The sequence below is a fragment of the Bolinopsis microptera genome, chromosome 11 (assembly GCF_026151205.1).
Source record: "Bolinopsis microptera isolate Bmic1 chromosome 11, MBARI_Bmic_1.0, whole genome shotgun sequence".
Lineage (NCBI taxonomy): Eukaryota > Metazoa > Ctenophora > Tentaculata > Lobata > Bolinopsidae > Bolinopsis > Bolinopsis microptera.
The window spans coordinates 18,469,418-18,485,543 of record NC_087082.1 but is presented as its reverse complement, the minus strand read 5'-3'; the positions used below and the strand labels follow the sequence as shown (position 1 = coordinate 18,485,543).

The following is a 16,126-nucleotide window of genomic DNA, read 5'->3' as shown; positions in this document are numbered from 1 at the left end:
TGTTATTCACAGGGTCCATTTTGAGGGTATTGAAGTGGTTATCGGTTATTTGTCAACGGAAACAATTTCATAATTCTTCAATATTTTCTTAAATATTGTGAACGCAATCGTATAATGATAGTAAAACAGTAATTAGTTTTTAATCAATATAACGTTATTCAAACTCGAGAATTTTGGCTCTTAAACTTAATAAATTCGTAAATATGATGGTTGGAAGACACGTTTTTCAAAAAATGCTTGGAGTCGTGTCCAAAACCCTAGTGTTACCATAGTTACCATGAGTGTAACCATGGTTACCATGAGTAGCTACATTACCTATATAATATTCGTGTCCTTATCTTTTAACCAAAATTTCTGAGAATAAGCTTATATTATTTTGCTCGCCCTAAAATTATTACTCGATTTGGATTTTTACGGTTTTGCAGCCGAACAAAACGGTTTTACATAATTCCCATCTCCAACCCTAACCTCGACCAAAACCCTAGTGTTACCATGGTTAGTGTTACCATGGTTACCATGAGTGCTACATTTCACAAGGCTAGTAACATTGTATACATTACTTCAAAACCCTAGACAATTGAATTTGTGTTTTACTAGCAGCTGCCATGTGACCAAAACAGGTTTTGCCAATAACTCCTCAGTCCTCAGGGAAGCATTTTAACCCTACGTCATGGAAGCAATTCCGAATTAACGTAAAAAACGACATTATCTCAAAAATACAAAGACATTTTTAACAATGTTGATACCTTAATGTTTGGTTTCTGACATAATTAATGATTCAGTATATCAACTGTCTGTTTTAGTATTACAATACTGTTTTTGGTAAACTCATACACAGTCACACAGTCAAGTAGCCAAGTACTTTTCAAGATCACTTGGAGGATCTAACAGATATTATTAAACACATTGGTAAGTGAGTGTAACTGTAAATAATGAACAACTGGACCGGACAACTACGGGACAACAGAACCCAATTTTGACTTTTTATAGAAAAATAATTATAAATAAGTTAAAAATAACTTAACAGGTAAACAGGTTTCCAGTTTTTTACTGCAGTAAAGTAATTTCACCAAATAATAATACCCTCTCAGTAGAATCATGGCACAAAGCGCAGACGTGTCACATGTTAATATGAAAACTGGACTGGTAACACGTGTCAACCCTCCCACTCTTATCTACAAACAAGAACCCTCCTTCAGCAACCTCCCTCTAACAAATGTTAGTACCATCAGCAACCTGCCTCTAACTAATGTTAGTATCTTTTAGTTGCTTTCAACAACCTGCCTCTAACTAATGTTAGTATCTTTTAGTTGCTTTCAACAACCTCCCTCTAACCAATATTAGTATCTTTTAGTTGCTTTCAACAACCTGCCTCTAACTAATGTTAGTATCTTTTAGTTGCTTTCAACAACCTCCCTCTAACTAATGTTAGTACCTTCAACAACCTGCCTCTAACTAATGTTAGTATCTTTTAGTTGCTTTCAACAACCTCCCTCTAACTAATGTTAGTACCTTCAACAACCTGCCTCTAACTAATGTTAGTATCTTTTAGTTGCTTTCAACAACCTTCCTCTAACCAATATTAGTACCTTTTAGTTGCTTTCAACAACCTCCCTCTAACTAATGTTAGTATCTTTTAGTTGCTTTCAACAACCTCCCTCTAACTAATGTTAGTACCTTTTAGTTGCTTTCAACAACCTCCCTCTAACTAATGTTAGTATCTTTTAGCTGCTTTCAACAACCTCCCTCTAACTAATGTTAGTATCTTTTAGTTGCTTTCAACAACCTCCCTCTAACTAATGTTAGTATCTTTTAGTTGCTTTCAACAACCTCCCTCTAACTAATGTTAGTATCTTTTAGTTGCTTTCAACAACCTGCCTCTAACTAATGTTAGTATCTTTTAGTTGCTTTCAACAACCTCCCTCTAACTAATGTTAGTACCTTTTAGTTGCTTTCAACAACCTGCCTCTAACTAATGTTAGTATCTTTTAGTTGCTTTCAACAACCTCCCTCTAACTAATGTTAGTACCTTTTAGTTGCTTTCAACAACCTGCCTCTAACTAATGTTAGTATCTTTTAGCTGCTTTCAACAACCTCCCTCTAACTAATGTTAGTATCTTTTAGTTGCTTTCAACAACCTCCCTCTAACTAATGTTAGTACCTTTTAGTTGCTTTCAACAACCTGCCTCTAACTAATGTTAGTATCTTTTAGTTGCTTTCAACAACCTGCCTCTAACTAATGTTAGTATCTTTTAGTTGCTTTCAACAACCTCCCTCTAACTAATGTTAGTACCTTTTAGTTGCTTTCAACAACCTGCCTCTAACTAATGTTAGTATCTTTTAGTTGCTTTCAACAACCTCCCTCTAACTAATGTTAGTACCTTTTAGTTGCTTTCAACAACCTGCCTCTAACTAATGTTAGTATCTTTTAGCTGCTTTCAACAACCTCCCTCTAACTAATGTTAGTATCTTTTAGTTGCTTTCAACAACCTCCCTCTAACTAATGTTAGTACCTTTTAGTTGCTTTCAACAACCTGCCTCTAACTAATGTTAGTATCTTTTAGTTGCTTTAAACAACCTGCCTCTAACTAATGTTAGTATCTTTTAGTTGCTTTCAGCAACCTGCCTCTAACTAATGTTAGTATCTTTTAGTTGCTTTCAACAACCTCCCTCTAACCAATGTTAGTACCTTTTAGTTGCTTTCAACAACCTCCCTCTAACTAATGTTAGTATCTTTTAGTTGCTTTCAACAACCTCCCTCTAACTAATGTTAGTATCTTTTAGTTGCTTTCAGCAACCTGCCTCTAACTAATGTTAGTATCTTTTAGTTGCTTTCAACAACCCCCTCTAAATAATATTAGTATCTTTTAGTTGCTTTCAACAACCTCCCTCTAACTAATGTTAATATCTTTTAGTTGCTTTCAACAACCTCCCTCTAACTAATGTTAGTATCTTTTAGTTGCTTTCAATAACCTGCCTCTAACTAATGTTAGTATCTTTTAGTTGCTTTCAACAACCTCCCTCTAACTAATGTTAGTACCTTTTAGTTGCTTTCAACAACCTGCCTCTAACTAATGTTAGTATCTTTTAGTTGCTTTAAACAACCTGCCTCTAACTAATGTTAGTATCTTTTAGTTGCTTTCAACAACCTCCCTCTAACTAATATAAGTATCTTTTAGTTGCTTTCAACAACCTCCCTCTAACTAATGTTAATATCTTTTAGTTGCTTTCAACAACCTCCCTCTAACTAATGTTAATATCTTTTAGTTGCTTTCAACAACCTCCCTCTAACTAATGTTAGTATCTTTTATTTGCTTTCAATAACCTGCCTCTAACTAATGTTAGTACCTTTTAGTTGCTTTCAACAACCTCCCTCTAACTAATGTTAGTATCTTTTAGTTGCTTTCAGCAACCTGCCTCTAACTAATGTTAGTATCTTTTAGTTGCTTTCAACAACCCCCCTCTAAATAATATTAGTATCTTTTAGTTGCTTTCAACAACCTCCCTCTAACTAATGTTAATATCTTTTAGTTGCTTTCAACAACCTCCCTCTAACTAATGTTAGTATCTTTTAGTTGCTTTCAATAACCTGCCTCTAACTAATGTTAGTATCTTTTAGTTGCTTTCAACAACCTGCCTCTAACTAATGTTAGTATCTTTTAGTTGCTTTCAACAACCTGCCTCTAACTAATGTTAGTATCTTTTAGTTGCTTTCATCAACCTCCCTCTAACCAATGTTAGTATCTTTTAGTTGCTTTCAACAACCTGCCTCTAACTAATGTTAGTATCTTTTAGTTGCTTTCAACAACCTGCCTCTAACTAATGTTAGTATCTTTTAGTTGCTTTCAACAACCTGCCTCTAACTAATGTTAGTATCTTTTAGTTGCTTTCATCAACCTCCCTCTAACCAATGTTAGTACCTTTTAGTTGCTTTCATCAACCTCCCTCTAACTAATGTTAGTATCTTTTAGTTGCTTTCAACAACCTCCCTCTAACTAATGTTAGTATCTTTTAGTTGCTTTCAACAACCTCCCTCTAACTAATGTTAGTATCTTTTAGTTTCAACAACCTCCCTCTAACTAATGTTAGTATCTTTTAGTTTCAACAACATCCCTCTAACTAATGTTAGTACCTTCAACAACCTGCCTCTAACTAATGTTAGTATCTTTTAGTTGCTTTCAACAACCTCCCTCTAACTAATGTTAGTATCTTTTAGTTGCTTTCAACAAACTGCCTCTAACTAATGTTAGTACCTTTTAGTTGCTTTCATCAACCTCCCTCTAACTAATGTTAGTATCTTTCAGATGTTTTCAAATATTTTTAACATGCTCCCAAAGTTTTTATACTACCTTTCTCGACATGATCAGCACGTCTTATTTGCTATAATATGATACTAATCACTTTCATTGTTTTATATTTCCCCACACTGTACCGGCACTTTCTTATGAGCCACCAGAATGTTCTCCTTATCATCTCATTATAATTCTATATAATGTCCCTCAAATTAATGTTTAACAATCTGTTTTCCCCAAAATTACTGTTCCCTTTCTTTATTTCGAATGTAATCAAATATTTAGAAGCGTGTACATTGAATGTGGCTCACAGAACTTTAAATATTTCCAAGTACGTGATTTTATCGTTGTAGACGGATTAGTGCTCGTAAGGATGTTCTGTAACTTAAAGTAACTTAAATTAATTTATACCACCCCACTAGGTCCAGGGTGGCTCGAAGTCGTTACTTGTAGACCACCAGCCTGCGAAAAGGCCTAAGAGGGATGCGCCTGTCAAGCGATTCAGGTAACTTCAAGAGATATATACATATATACATACTTCAAGGGTTATTCAGACTATCATATTATTAATATTCTGTTTTTTGTGTGTGACTTTCTAGACATGGTCTTTGAACCGATATTTTTTGGCCTTATCTTTGGGCCGACCCACTTCCAGGTATGTTTTAAAATTAAATCCTCCTAAATTTAAATATATTCCGTGAGCTTCTGACGTCACCAAATTCTATTAACTTATCAGTCCCCTTATCTCCACCTTTCCAAGAAAAATCGTAATTGAGTTTCCAAGAAATGGAGAAATTAGGAGTCTGCTTCATTATCACGATATACAGAAGGGATGATGTAGAATATGCGTACTTTAACCTGCCTCTAAGTAAACCAGGGATCCGGATATACTGTTAGATACTGGTATCAAGTTGATTAGGGTTGAAACTAGTGCCAGAAGGTGTTTTAAACTTATACATCCTTTTTTGTATTTTGTGTTGTTTAGAATTAAAGGTGTTTGGTTAATTTTGTGCAATATTTGGAGTCATGGCTACAATACTGAGCCCCATGACGTATAGCGGAGGCTCCCTACAAATATGGTAGGCTCTCAGCTCTCAGCAGCGGTTATTTTCTTAGCTCAACTCAGAAAACATTCTAAAATCAACATTTTACTGTAATCTTAGCCTTTTGCCTTAGGTTACCCCTTTACGTTTGGAACGCACCTCCACGGTATCATCAATCTATAAAACAAGTAAAAAAGCCTTTAGACTTACCCAAATCCGAAAAGGTTAACATTTCTAGACTATTTGAAATCACCTCTTCAAGCCATAATAATAATAATATTAACATTATGTTTTGTCTGAGTGGAGCAATACTTGAAATTACAAGTGAGTGCTCACTATGAATAACCTAATGCTTACATATGTATTGAATTAAGATGACATGATCGATTGATCGTGGTACCCCAACAACTTAAAACAACTTAAATTAATCAAAAATATAACTTACGGTCACATGAGGTTTAGACATAAAATTAAATTTGTCGACCGTCGAGGTTTCAGCTTTCAGAACCTTACATAATTTTGTTAAATCCAAATTTAAAACAATTTTTATCAGCAATTTCGTTGCAATCTTAAATTCAAGTTTTTATGTAACAGAATTAATTAAGATTCTGTAGAATTGAGATAAGTCTTGAAAAGTTGTAACCAAACATGTTTTGTATACCAGATTACACAAGTTCCAATATTTTTCCTTACTCTTTAGTTTGAGAGTTTGGTGCATCGTTTAAAAATATGTCAACTTTAGAAATGAGCTGGGTCCCACAAAAAGCCTGCTAAACATGATATACACTCAGAATATGAGCACAATACGTCATATATATATGAGCACAATACGTTATTCAGCTATTTATTTCCATTAGAATCTGTTTTTACTGAGTCTATTCAGAAACAATCAGAAATTTGAACTAAAGAAACATCTTCGTTTTCAGGTGTGAGTATTTAGGGTGTGGTAAAGCGTTCAGCAAGTCAGATCACCTCAAAACACACGTGCGTACCCACACAGGAGAACGGCCCTACAGGTGTAAAACCTGCCCTAAGGGGTTCAGTGACTTGGCAAACTTGAAACGACACGATAGGATCCACACCGGCAAAAAACCTTTCAAGTGAGTCATTTGTAGTACTACTGGGCCGCGCATCTTCTCGCCGCGCATCTTCTTTCAAATAAATTATTTGTAGCGCTACTATTGGTTTTTGGGATTTCGCGAATAAGTCACAAGCTATACGATTTCATTATTCACCTTTAGCTCACAAGAGATAACCCCAGATGTGAGGATTGCGATAAATGCTTTGCAGTGTCCAGCAACTTGAAACAGCACAAAAGAACCCACACTGGTCTGAGACCCTACGACTGTCACGTGTGTGGTAAGACGTTCAGTCACGTGTCCTCTCGGAGAAAACACATGTTACAGCACACCCCGGCTGGGTGCCATGCTCAGGATAAGGTTCGAGCAGAGCTGAAATAGTTAACTTTCTTAGACAGAACTTGATGATCTGAATTATAAACGACATTCTAACGTACTATTTGAAAACACAGCTTTTAATTTGTATCACATGAAACATTTCGGATGTTTCGGAAACATCTTGGATCTAGTTGGCAAACAAAAATAAAAATAACAAACGTCATCCCTTTTTAGGCAGGGAATACGACTATTGGTGACAGTAGAAGTTGTCAACTAACTGTCCCTACCACAACAAAACCAGTATACTCTTACACCAACAAATCAGTGATCCTCCAATATCCACCTCGATCCTACCTCCAACAATCATCAGTAGATGTGTTGCTCCCAGCTCCAGCACCACTTAACCCAGTAGGAACAACTTTCCCGCCAAGTCACGAGAGTGGGATCTCCACAGCAGGCAGTTACCTCCCTTCCCTGGTACCTAGCTTCACAACCAGCTCCAACCACTTCACTACCAGCAGGGTTGTGGAGGGGTGCTCTACACACCCTTACGTTTACAGTGGTCCCTTCTACGCGGGGCTCGCTCCCTGCATGCATACCCCTTACATCCAGACTACTTCCTCTCTCCCTGTCTCCACTAGATCTCCCTTCCCGGCTTCCTCTCACTACCCCTCCCCAGCAGTCACAGTGCCCTCTCCTCCTTCCCCCTACCAATCTCCTACCTCTCACCACTCCCCTACCTCTCACCACTCCCCCAACTCTCACCACTCCCCCAACTCTCACCAGACTTCTAGCCCTCACTACTCTAACCGCAATCCAAGCCCTCACCACTCCCCTACCTCTCACCAGTTCGAGCAACCGCAGGAGAACTTGTATCAGATTGACGGAAACTTCGACACCATCTCCCCTCCTAACAGTATCGAGTCTGTCCCCTCCCTGGAGGATCTCTACAGCTTCTTCGAGACCTCAGTCCTCAGCAAGCCAGCGGAGGAGGAGGTGGCGGGGTTGGTAGTGGGAAACCTGAACCAATCTCTGAGAGAGGACGTGAAGAAGGAGCTGGACTGCGAGATTAAACAAGAACGTCTGGACGAGTCTGAGGAGATTATGATTGAGAAGATTGTAAGTTTTTGCCCTGAGAGTTCTTCCTAAATATATTTTGTTTCATGTTCATATTCGTTCTAATTGCTATTGATCGAAGAAAGATAATTGAAATAACAAATATTTTCAGAAGCAAGATCTCCTGAAGTCTCTCTTTTACTGCGGCTGATCTCGAGTTTACCTTTTGTTGGATCTTTCTTAAAGATGGACATTGGACAGCGACGTGGATTGTGAATAGATAATTTTGTACCGGGGGACAAATGAGACATTTTAATTGTGAAGGATGATTACAGCTCAAAAAAAAAGTTTTTAAAAGTAAATTTATATGCAAAGTGCTAAAAAACCTCCGGGAAATGTTAAAAACAATTGTTTGATCGTATTTATTAGAGGTTGCTTTATCAGTTGGTATTTTGGTGACCATTCAGATTATAGTTAGTTCCTGCAGTATGAGGCCGGTATATTCCCTCATTTCTTCAACAGTTATAATATTCGACTGTTTTGTTCAGGTTCAATGTATTTCTTATCGTTCATGTCCCATAATGCGGACTAGTTTTATGAATTGGGTCGTATCAGACTCCCTTGGTAGTGAAATAGAATAAAGTTGATGAAACATGCGATATCTTAAATGTTTTGTTCGCGATTTATGTTAATTAAGATGCTAAGTGTTTCTATATTTTAGATTAAAATTAGATTAGTTTTGAGTGATGTTGACTCTTTATAAAGACTATATTATTTGACATTTATAGTATTTACACTTTTCAGACGCAGAAATAATTTTAGTTGTTGTGTACGGAATGAGATCAAATTATATTGTTTTTTTTTCAATAGCAAGACTTTGAATCTGAAAAGGTAAACATGACTTTCTGTTAACCTTCATTACGTCCAAATCTAACGTTCTCTACAGCTAAGGAAGTGATGAGATTTTTATACGATAATAATAAGCTTTTGTCAACAATAAGTTCTGTCAAATTGATGTTTTGATTTTTAACAGTCCAATCATCTTAATTGATTTTACCTTTTATATTGTTTCCGTTTAAGGTGTGATTGATTATGATAATATTTACTAGTATTGTATTCGTTCAAATATTGAAGCATTTACTCTACAGCCGAATGATTAAATTTTACCCAATCAGATACAGTTGATCCCGATTTGCTGGAAATTCCAGGAGAAATGTTTGCGGAAAGTTTATTTGGAATTTAAACTAGACTATAGAAAAATGTAGCACTTATGGGTGTAATCAAAATTTCACGTTAAGTCGCCATATCGTTAAATCGTGCCAGCCCCAGTCGCCCAGAGCACCTTGCTCTGGGCCTGGCACAGAGTAAGGTAATTTACGACTTTTTGGTGTTAAATCTAGAAAGTTCCCCTGGAGATTTAATTCGATTTCGTTAATCTAATTTAGTTCAATAGATTGATATTTAACAATTATAATATCATGATTGGTGAGCTGCTGATTAGCAGTATTATTATTATTATTAAGAAACTGTTTACACCATTAAAATATTCAAAACCCCTAAAAGAAATCAAGTCATCCTAAAATGGTGATCAGTACAGATCAAGACAGCTAGAGTTAAAATTTGTTTCTCCAAGCAACTCTATCATCGGCTAATATCTTAAGCTTATTAACTTATTAAGATCATTCAAAGAGTTAAGTTTTAAACCTCTACGGGTCAAATCATTCACAATAATCTTGAACAAATTCTTACGATGCGCACCGACGCGCCCTTTACAGTTTGTTGTGACAGCAAACTTTAACGCTAATGCAGCGGGGGAGTCATCAGCACTACGCAAGATATGACCTAGGAGCTTCCACCTTGCTTTAGGGACACGATCTGATAGCTTAACTGAGTTACATCTTAGGTATAAGTTTGCATTGGATATTGTTCCATGAGGCCAATAAATGTTCAGTAATGATCTAAGGTGTTTTCTATGGCAAATGTCTAGTTTTTCTAGTGACTTTGCAGTAGGACACCAACTACTGCAATTGTACATGATGATTGATACAATTTGGGCTTCGTATACTGCTATCTTTCTGGTAACGGAGATATTCTGCTGAGACCAGATCTTGGTGAACTTATAGAAGGCATTGTTCCCAGCAATGCATCGAGCAGCTATATCACTTTCACTACACAACAATGACCCAAGAATCTTACTCTTCCGCCAATCTTCATTTCCACGTAACATGGTATCATCACGACCAGGGATTGTTTCTCCAACAGGAGCGAGGAAAACATGGGTAAATTCTGTTTTCTCTATGTTAATGAACAGGTTAAACTCCTTGAAGACTTCCTTAGCTATTGGTAGGATAGCTTCTAAGGATTCTTTTTCCACGTTCATGAAGTTACAATCATCTGAATACGCTGACTCCAGTGGCATACCTTCTTTTGAAATAGGGGGATTGGGTATGTGTGGGGGAGACTCTGCTAGTCGATGGCGTAGTTCTATAAGAGCTCCTGCTAGGACAAGAGTGAAAAGCTTGCCGGAGAGACTGTCACCTTGAAAGGACCCAAGAAGACTCTCGAATACAGCAAATAGTTCTCCTTCCACTCTGACCTTGAGCATGGTGTTGGTTAAGAGGAGTCTTACTAGCCTGAGGTCGTCGTCTGTGCATCCAGCTTTGACAAGAAGGTCAAGTATAGTCTGGCGTTTGATTGTGTCAAATGCTCGAGACATATCTATGCCCATCTTGTGATACTGGAAGTGTTTACGCGTGACAACCGATATCAACATCCGCTCAGACCACACTAGATCACCACAACTTCTACCATGTTTGTACCCTGCCTGCGTGCTACCAGTGAAAGCATCAACTTTGTCTTCAATTCTCTTCAGTACAATCATGGATAATATCTTACGAGCACCATTTGATAGACATAGAGGTCGTAGACTAGTGACAAGACCAGCTGGTTTGCGAGGTTTCGGTAAGGGGGTGATGATGGCTTCACCTATAACATCAGGAAATGAATTGGTCTCCAATGCGCTATTGATGATCTCGGCATATTTTGATATAGTTACCTTCTTCATTGTGGACACTGATAGTAGATTTGGGCTTAGTGTCAGCTAGAGTACGCACAGCTTCAAACATCTGCCTTGTGTCATCTGTTGACATGATGGTTCGAGCGATGTCATCGGCACGTGTGTCAGCAAGGTTCTTGAGATGCTTACGGATGTCTTTCTGTAACCTGTTGATCCTTGTACGGACTTGAGTTCTGTCAGCAACTTGGTTGTTACAGTTAAGTGCAGCTTGCAGGGTTTGTCTCTCTTTTACAAGGGCTTCAACAGTTGAGTCACTACTGAAGTTACGGTTTCTGGAGCGTGGTAGTGTCCCGATTACTTCATCAGCAGTATATATTTACTTCATTAGCAGTATAATATTTGAAAACAAAAAGTGATTATGAGATTATTATCAATATTCAATAACATATTTACAATTAATTATGATCTTCGTTATTTTTGACATCTTACCTGAAAACTAAGTTCCTAAATAATTTCGTACTTGATTTCCAAACTCAAATACCTGATAGTATTAGTAACTGCATCAGTTTTCCAAAAGTCCAAAGAAAGAAATGGAAATATCTTAGCATGAGTATTAATATGTTTAGTCCGTTTGATCAAACGTAGTACTATTCTCCAACTCCTGAAACTTTGTGACTGTACTGCAAGATGAGCCCCAGGAGGGAAATTAGGGACTTTGTAGATTTTGATTAATTCACTGTGCATACGTGATTTCTTTCTAACCAGAGCCACTGGTATTTTGAACATCTTCCCACGATGTACGCTGTCGAAAGACCAGTGACTTAGTGGAAATTGAGGGATCGTTCCTTTGATGGTAGCACAATAGGTTATCGGATAACTTATCCTACTCTACTTCTAGATTGTGTAGACTGACCGTAGTACTGTTATCGAACTTCCCTACGAGTCGAACTACCGTCCATGTATCAACATAGTTCAGGGCTTGTCGAACTTTTATTTAGTATGTGTCAAACTATTTAGTATTTGTCAAACTTTATTGTGCGTCGATCTACAATACTTCTTTTTATAGTTAACAACTGTGTCGTTTGTAGACAAAAGAACTGATCACTTGTTGGAGTCGAAGCTTGACTGTACTCGCCTATCAAATATATATATAAATATACTTTCTCATGATTGCAACTCTTAGCTCCGATCGAATAACTCATCATGTTGGAGAGCCTTACGTCGATGGTGATATAAATTTGCATCACTTATTATCACAAACTGCTTTTAAGATTTTGTGAGTTCTAGGAGCATACAATTGTATTTGTAACAAAAATTGCGCCCGTTTTCTCGGAGGGAGACGGACGCGAAGATTTCCATTCCCTGCCCATACTCAGAATCAGATCATTTATATACATTTTTAACTTCATCATAGACTTTGACTTACAGTTTAAGTTAACCCCGATTTGCCGTTCCCATATTTACAGCCGTACCCAGTACGATATAGTTTCTACCCTTTCCCCAAAATTTGTAAATTAGATCTCACGCAATCCTTGGAAATACGAGTTATATCATGACAACGGTCAAGCGAGCTTGTCCGTTGTCCGGCTTGTCACTTCCCCAGTTCCCCTAATAATATAATAACCCCTTATTAATTGATTGCTTGTGAACCATAACATAATTGGGAACCAGTAGGACCAGTACAGAAAGAAACCATGTTATCAAACGGGAAAAGTAAGGCTATTATAGGGAATATTTAAAATTTAGTCGTTATTGCGAGTGGTACACTGGAAGAGCTTTGTAGTATAGTATGTTATGCTGTGCAGATTAAAATTGTGGGTTCACGTACTATTTTATTTTGCAAATGGGGTAAATGAGGAAGGAAACAACTTTCCCAAAAACCACCTTATATTTATAACGAGTTCTGTGCAGAGACGTGCAACACGGTTCTCATGGTTCCAATGTTGCATGCGTTGTTGGTTATAACAATAGCGGGGCCCGTTTTAATGAAGTTATACCAACTACTGTGCATATTTTATGATTTAATATTTAATTTTAGATTAATGAATTTACTTGTTGGTGCTCTCGTGTGTTGGCTGTTTCATTTGACTTACGAAACAGGTGAGCGTTCGTTTTAAATTTTATCCACATGTTTTAAATCATGTTTCTAAAATTCTTTTATTAAATCAATCTGTTTTTTAAGCAGTAGTAATCATTAACTATCTATGGCTCAGAAAAACAAAATGATTTTCCCTTAAATTAAAAAGGCTGCATGGTACTTTAGCCATGCTGATTGCCGCTCCTCTTTGTCATATCACTTCAACTTCATTTAAGATAATGAACACAAGACTTATTTTGTAAATTGTATTGATATGAAATTCACCGGCAAATATTTGTACTTCTGGGTCAAGTCATATAAAATCTATTTATGATAAATATGCATAAATTTCTAGAAAACTATGTTTTTATGGTGAACTTAATTTTGCCTTGTTATTCAATCAGTTTGTGCGAATGGCAGAGAACCATGTTCAGATGGTGACGGTTGTATCCTAACAAAATGGTTGTGTGACGGAGAAGAAGATTGTAATGACGGATCGGACGAGGATGATTGTGACGGTTTGTTTAAACTTAATTGTTAATCTTTGTTTGACTGTGCCAAACCATGTTTGACCAACAAACTAGGGCCAGTGACCAAAATTTTAAGGGGTCTTGGACTCCGGGCGCACACGGTTTCTCACGTGGCAGATATACCCATATTTTTTTCAAATTTTGGCTCAAATCTTTCAAATAAACTAATCAAAGTCATTATAAATACAATTGCATTATCACTGGCCTTAAAGTTAAAGTACTAGTAGAAGACCTCACAAGCAAAATGTCGCGTTTTCTGCTGCACATTAACAGATTTGACGACATTATACCATTGCACATAATATTAATATGGAAGGGGGTGCACGATAAAAAATAAACTTGCTCGGATTTAAAAAATTTTTGTACCATTGTTTTCTAGAGACTGTGAGAATTTTCACAATACCAAATTTGTCATACCTTTTTGGAAATATTTGACCATTGTTAATGGTCTGGCCCGGCGCGCGCTACTTCGTTGCACTTGCCGTCGGGCCATTTCGAGAAGAAAGCGGCGCGCGCGCTACTTCTAAGAAATTTAGATGAGTAACATCCGTCAAGAAAAGATCAATGAGTTTTGCCTAGTATATAGGTGCCATATTCGATGGTGCGCGGCTTTTGGAGCAAAATTAGCTGTAAAAGTCGCGTAATTTGACCAAACTCGTTGATTTTTGTCGTATTATTCGGATATATCTTCGGTTCCTTGAATGAGATCATTTTGAAAATTGGCGACGACCTTCCAATAGGGCTTTCACAACTGTCCAAAAAATTTGGTGGATATCGGAATTGATATAGTGATCAAAATGGGGCAAAATACGCTGCTTTTAGCTGTAACATAATGTTTGATAGTTGGATACGCTTTAAATTTTTCGGACACTTTCTTAATTGTAAGTCTATGTTGTCATACGTTGTATGACCCGCCTGTATCGTAGAAACTAGAAACTCTACTATAGTGAAGCTACAGTGGGGGTCACCACGTGATACAAAGTCTATGAGTAAGCTTACCAATTTTTGTTGCAATCGGAGGTCGGGAAGGATAGTCAATATCTATTTGTTTGAAGAAAATTGTGCTGGCCGAAATTAGCGCTAAAAAATTGACCATTGTTAATGATCTGGCCCGGCGCACGCTACTTCGTAGCTCGTGCCATTTCGAGAAGAAAGCGGCACGCGCTCGCTCCTACTAAATCGCTCGCCCAAATTTTAAGAAAATTCTTGTGAAAAGGCCCTTTAGGCATGAAAGTGATCTGAATCGGTGTATTTTTGGACGCTGATTCCGAATCACCCCACATGACGTAGGCTTAAAATGCTTCCCTGGAGAGTTATGGGCAAAAAACCGTTTTGGTCACGTGACAGGCTAGTAAAACGTGAATTCGATTATTTAGGGCTCGGGTTAGGGTTAGGGTTGTGTTTAAGATTATGGATAGCTTCGGGGTTATGGTTAGGGTTAGGGTTGAGATAAGGGTTTATGTAAAAACCGTTTTGTACGGCTGCAAAACCAAAAAAACCAAAGTCACGTGAAATTTTTGGGCGAGCGATTTAGTAAAAGCCGCACGCGCTACTTCTAAGAAATTTAGACGAGTAACGATCCGTCAACTAAAAAACCATCCTACAGTCGGCACGCGCGGCTCACTGTCGATGGTGCACTACCTAAATATGGTATATAAAAGTATAAAGATGTAACACATTAAAGGCCCTCTGGCCTTAATGTCTTATAATGATTGAATAATTATGGAAAGCAGTTCAGCGAAACTCAAAGTCCAACAATTGTGTTAACCCGACTTAATTTAGCTTTGGTTTTCAATTAGTGTGTGTGGGAGATGGTTTGACAAAATGTAGAGATATTAACGGTAAATGTGTCCACGACGCTATCTATTGCAACGGAAATGTAGACTGCGCTGATTCATCGGACGAGGATGGATGTGAAACTGAAGGTTTGTTTAAACAGTTAAACGTAATCTTTGTTCCACTTTGCCCCCAACCCTGTGTTAAAATACATCAAATCTTTAAATCAAGTGAGACAATCAAGCCCGGTTGGATTTTTATTCACGATGTCAATCCTTCGCATCTCGCCGATCTGCATAAGTGGTTGCGAGAAGCATTATTGGATGCGAGAAGCATTATTGGATGCGCGCGCGCGACCCAGTAGTGCATCGCGCTACAAGTACAAGGTTGGATTACGTAATCAATGAATGAAGTCGATTTAACTATGTCTATAGCTCTATAGATTCTACCGGGATAGTAAGTGGAAATAAATGGAAAGAGCCGGGATAAATAAACCGGTTATACTATTACTTAGACCCGTGGGTCGATTTCCCTAAATCGTTTGATATTTTAATTGTACTAGTATGTACATAATTTCAAAATTTCAGTTTCATACCACAAGAAATGACCGAATTATAGCCTCTCACTCATAGTCATATAGCAATGCTGCACTTCGCCGGTTATTTTTCAAAACGGCGGCGGCGTGGTTAAAATCGTCGGCGGCGTAATCGGAGTGAGGTCACGTTCATTCAAAAAATTCTAGCAAAAATTACGAAACGGCGCATTTGGCGTATAAACAGGTTCACGCCGTGTACGCCGTTTGAATACGGCGGCGGTGGCGTGGCCGGAAAATCATCGGCGGCGTTTGGCAGTGGCGTGCAGCACTGTCATATAAACTCTTACTTACTTGTACTTGAAAAGTATTGTTCGTACCTTGTTCCTAAGTCGGCTATCAACAAG

General features: G+C 37.7%; 3 protein-coding genes across 4 annotated transcripts in view; 1 reads left to right on the top strand and 2 right to left on the bottom strand.

Moving 5' to 3' along the window:
- Positions 1–16,126, bottom strand: part of LOC134823189 (polyunsaturated fatty acid 5-lipoxygenase-like) — a 1,185,970-nt gene that overhangs the window by 253,847 nt on the left and 915,997 nt on the right. The gene's annotated exons all lie outside the window — the stretch shown is intronic.
- Positions 1,096–9,152, top strand: LOC134822772 (zinc finger protein 629-like). Of its 2 annotated transcripts, XM_063834020.1 has the most exons (6): positions 1,096–1,218; positions 4,715–4,797; positions 6,262–6,435; positions 6,597–6,774; positions 6,967–7,851; positions 7,961–9,152. In XM_063834020.1, exons 1-6 carry the CDS (start codon positions 1,099–1,101, stop codon positions 7,997–7,999), a joined length of 1,479 nt encoding a protein of 492 aa, XP_063690090.1. In that variant the 5' UTR covers positions 1,096–1,098; the 3' UTR covers positions 8,000–9,152. The 2 variants fall into 2 exon arrangements, with proteins under 2 accessions (XP_063690090.1, XP_063690091.1); XM_063834021.1 differs by lacking the exons at positions 1,096–1,218; positions 4,715–4,797 and adding an exon at positions 5,209–5,371 and having other exon boundaries at positions 7,961–8,237.
- On the bottom strand, positions 9,069–10,669 carry LOC134823719 (uncharacterized). The gene is made up of 3 exons (XM_063835251.1): positions 9,811–10,669; positions 9,493–9,675; positions 9,069–9,142 (listed from the first exon to the last, which is right to left on the bottom strand). Exons 1-3 carry the CDS (start codon positions 10,667–10,669, stop codon positions 9,069–9,071), a joined length of 1,116 nt encoding a protein of 371 aa, XP_063691321.1.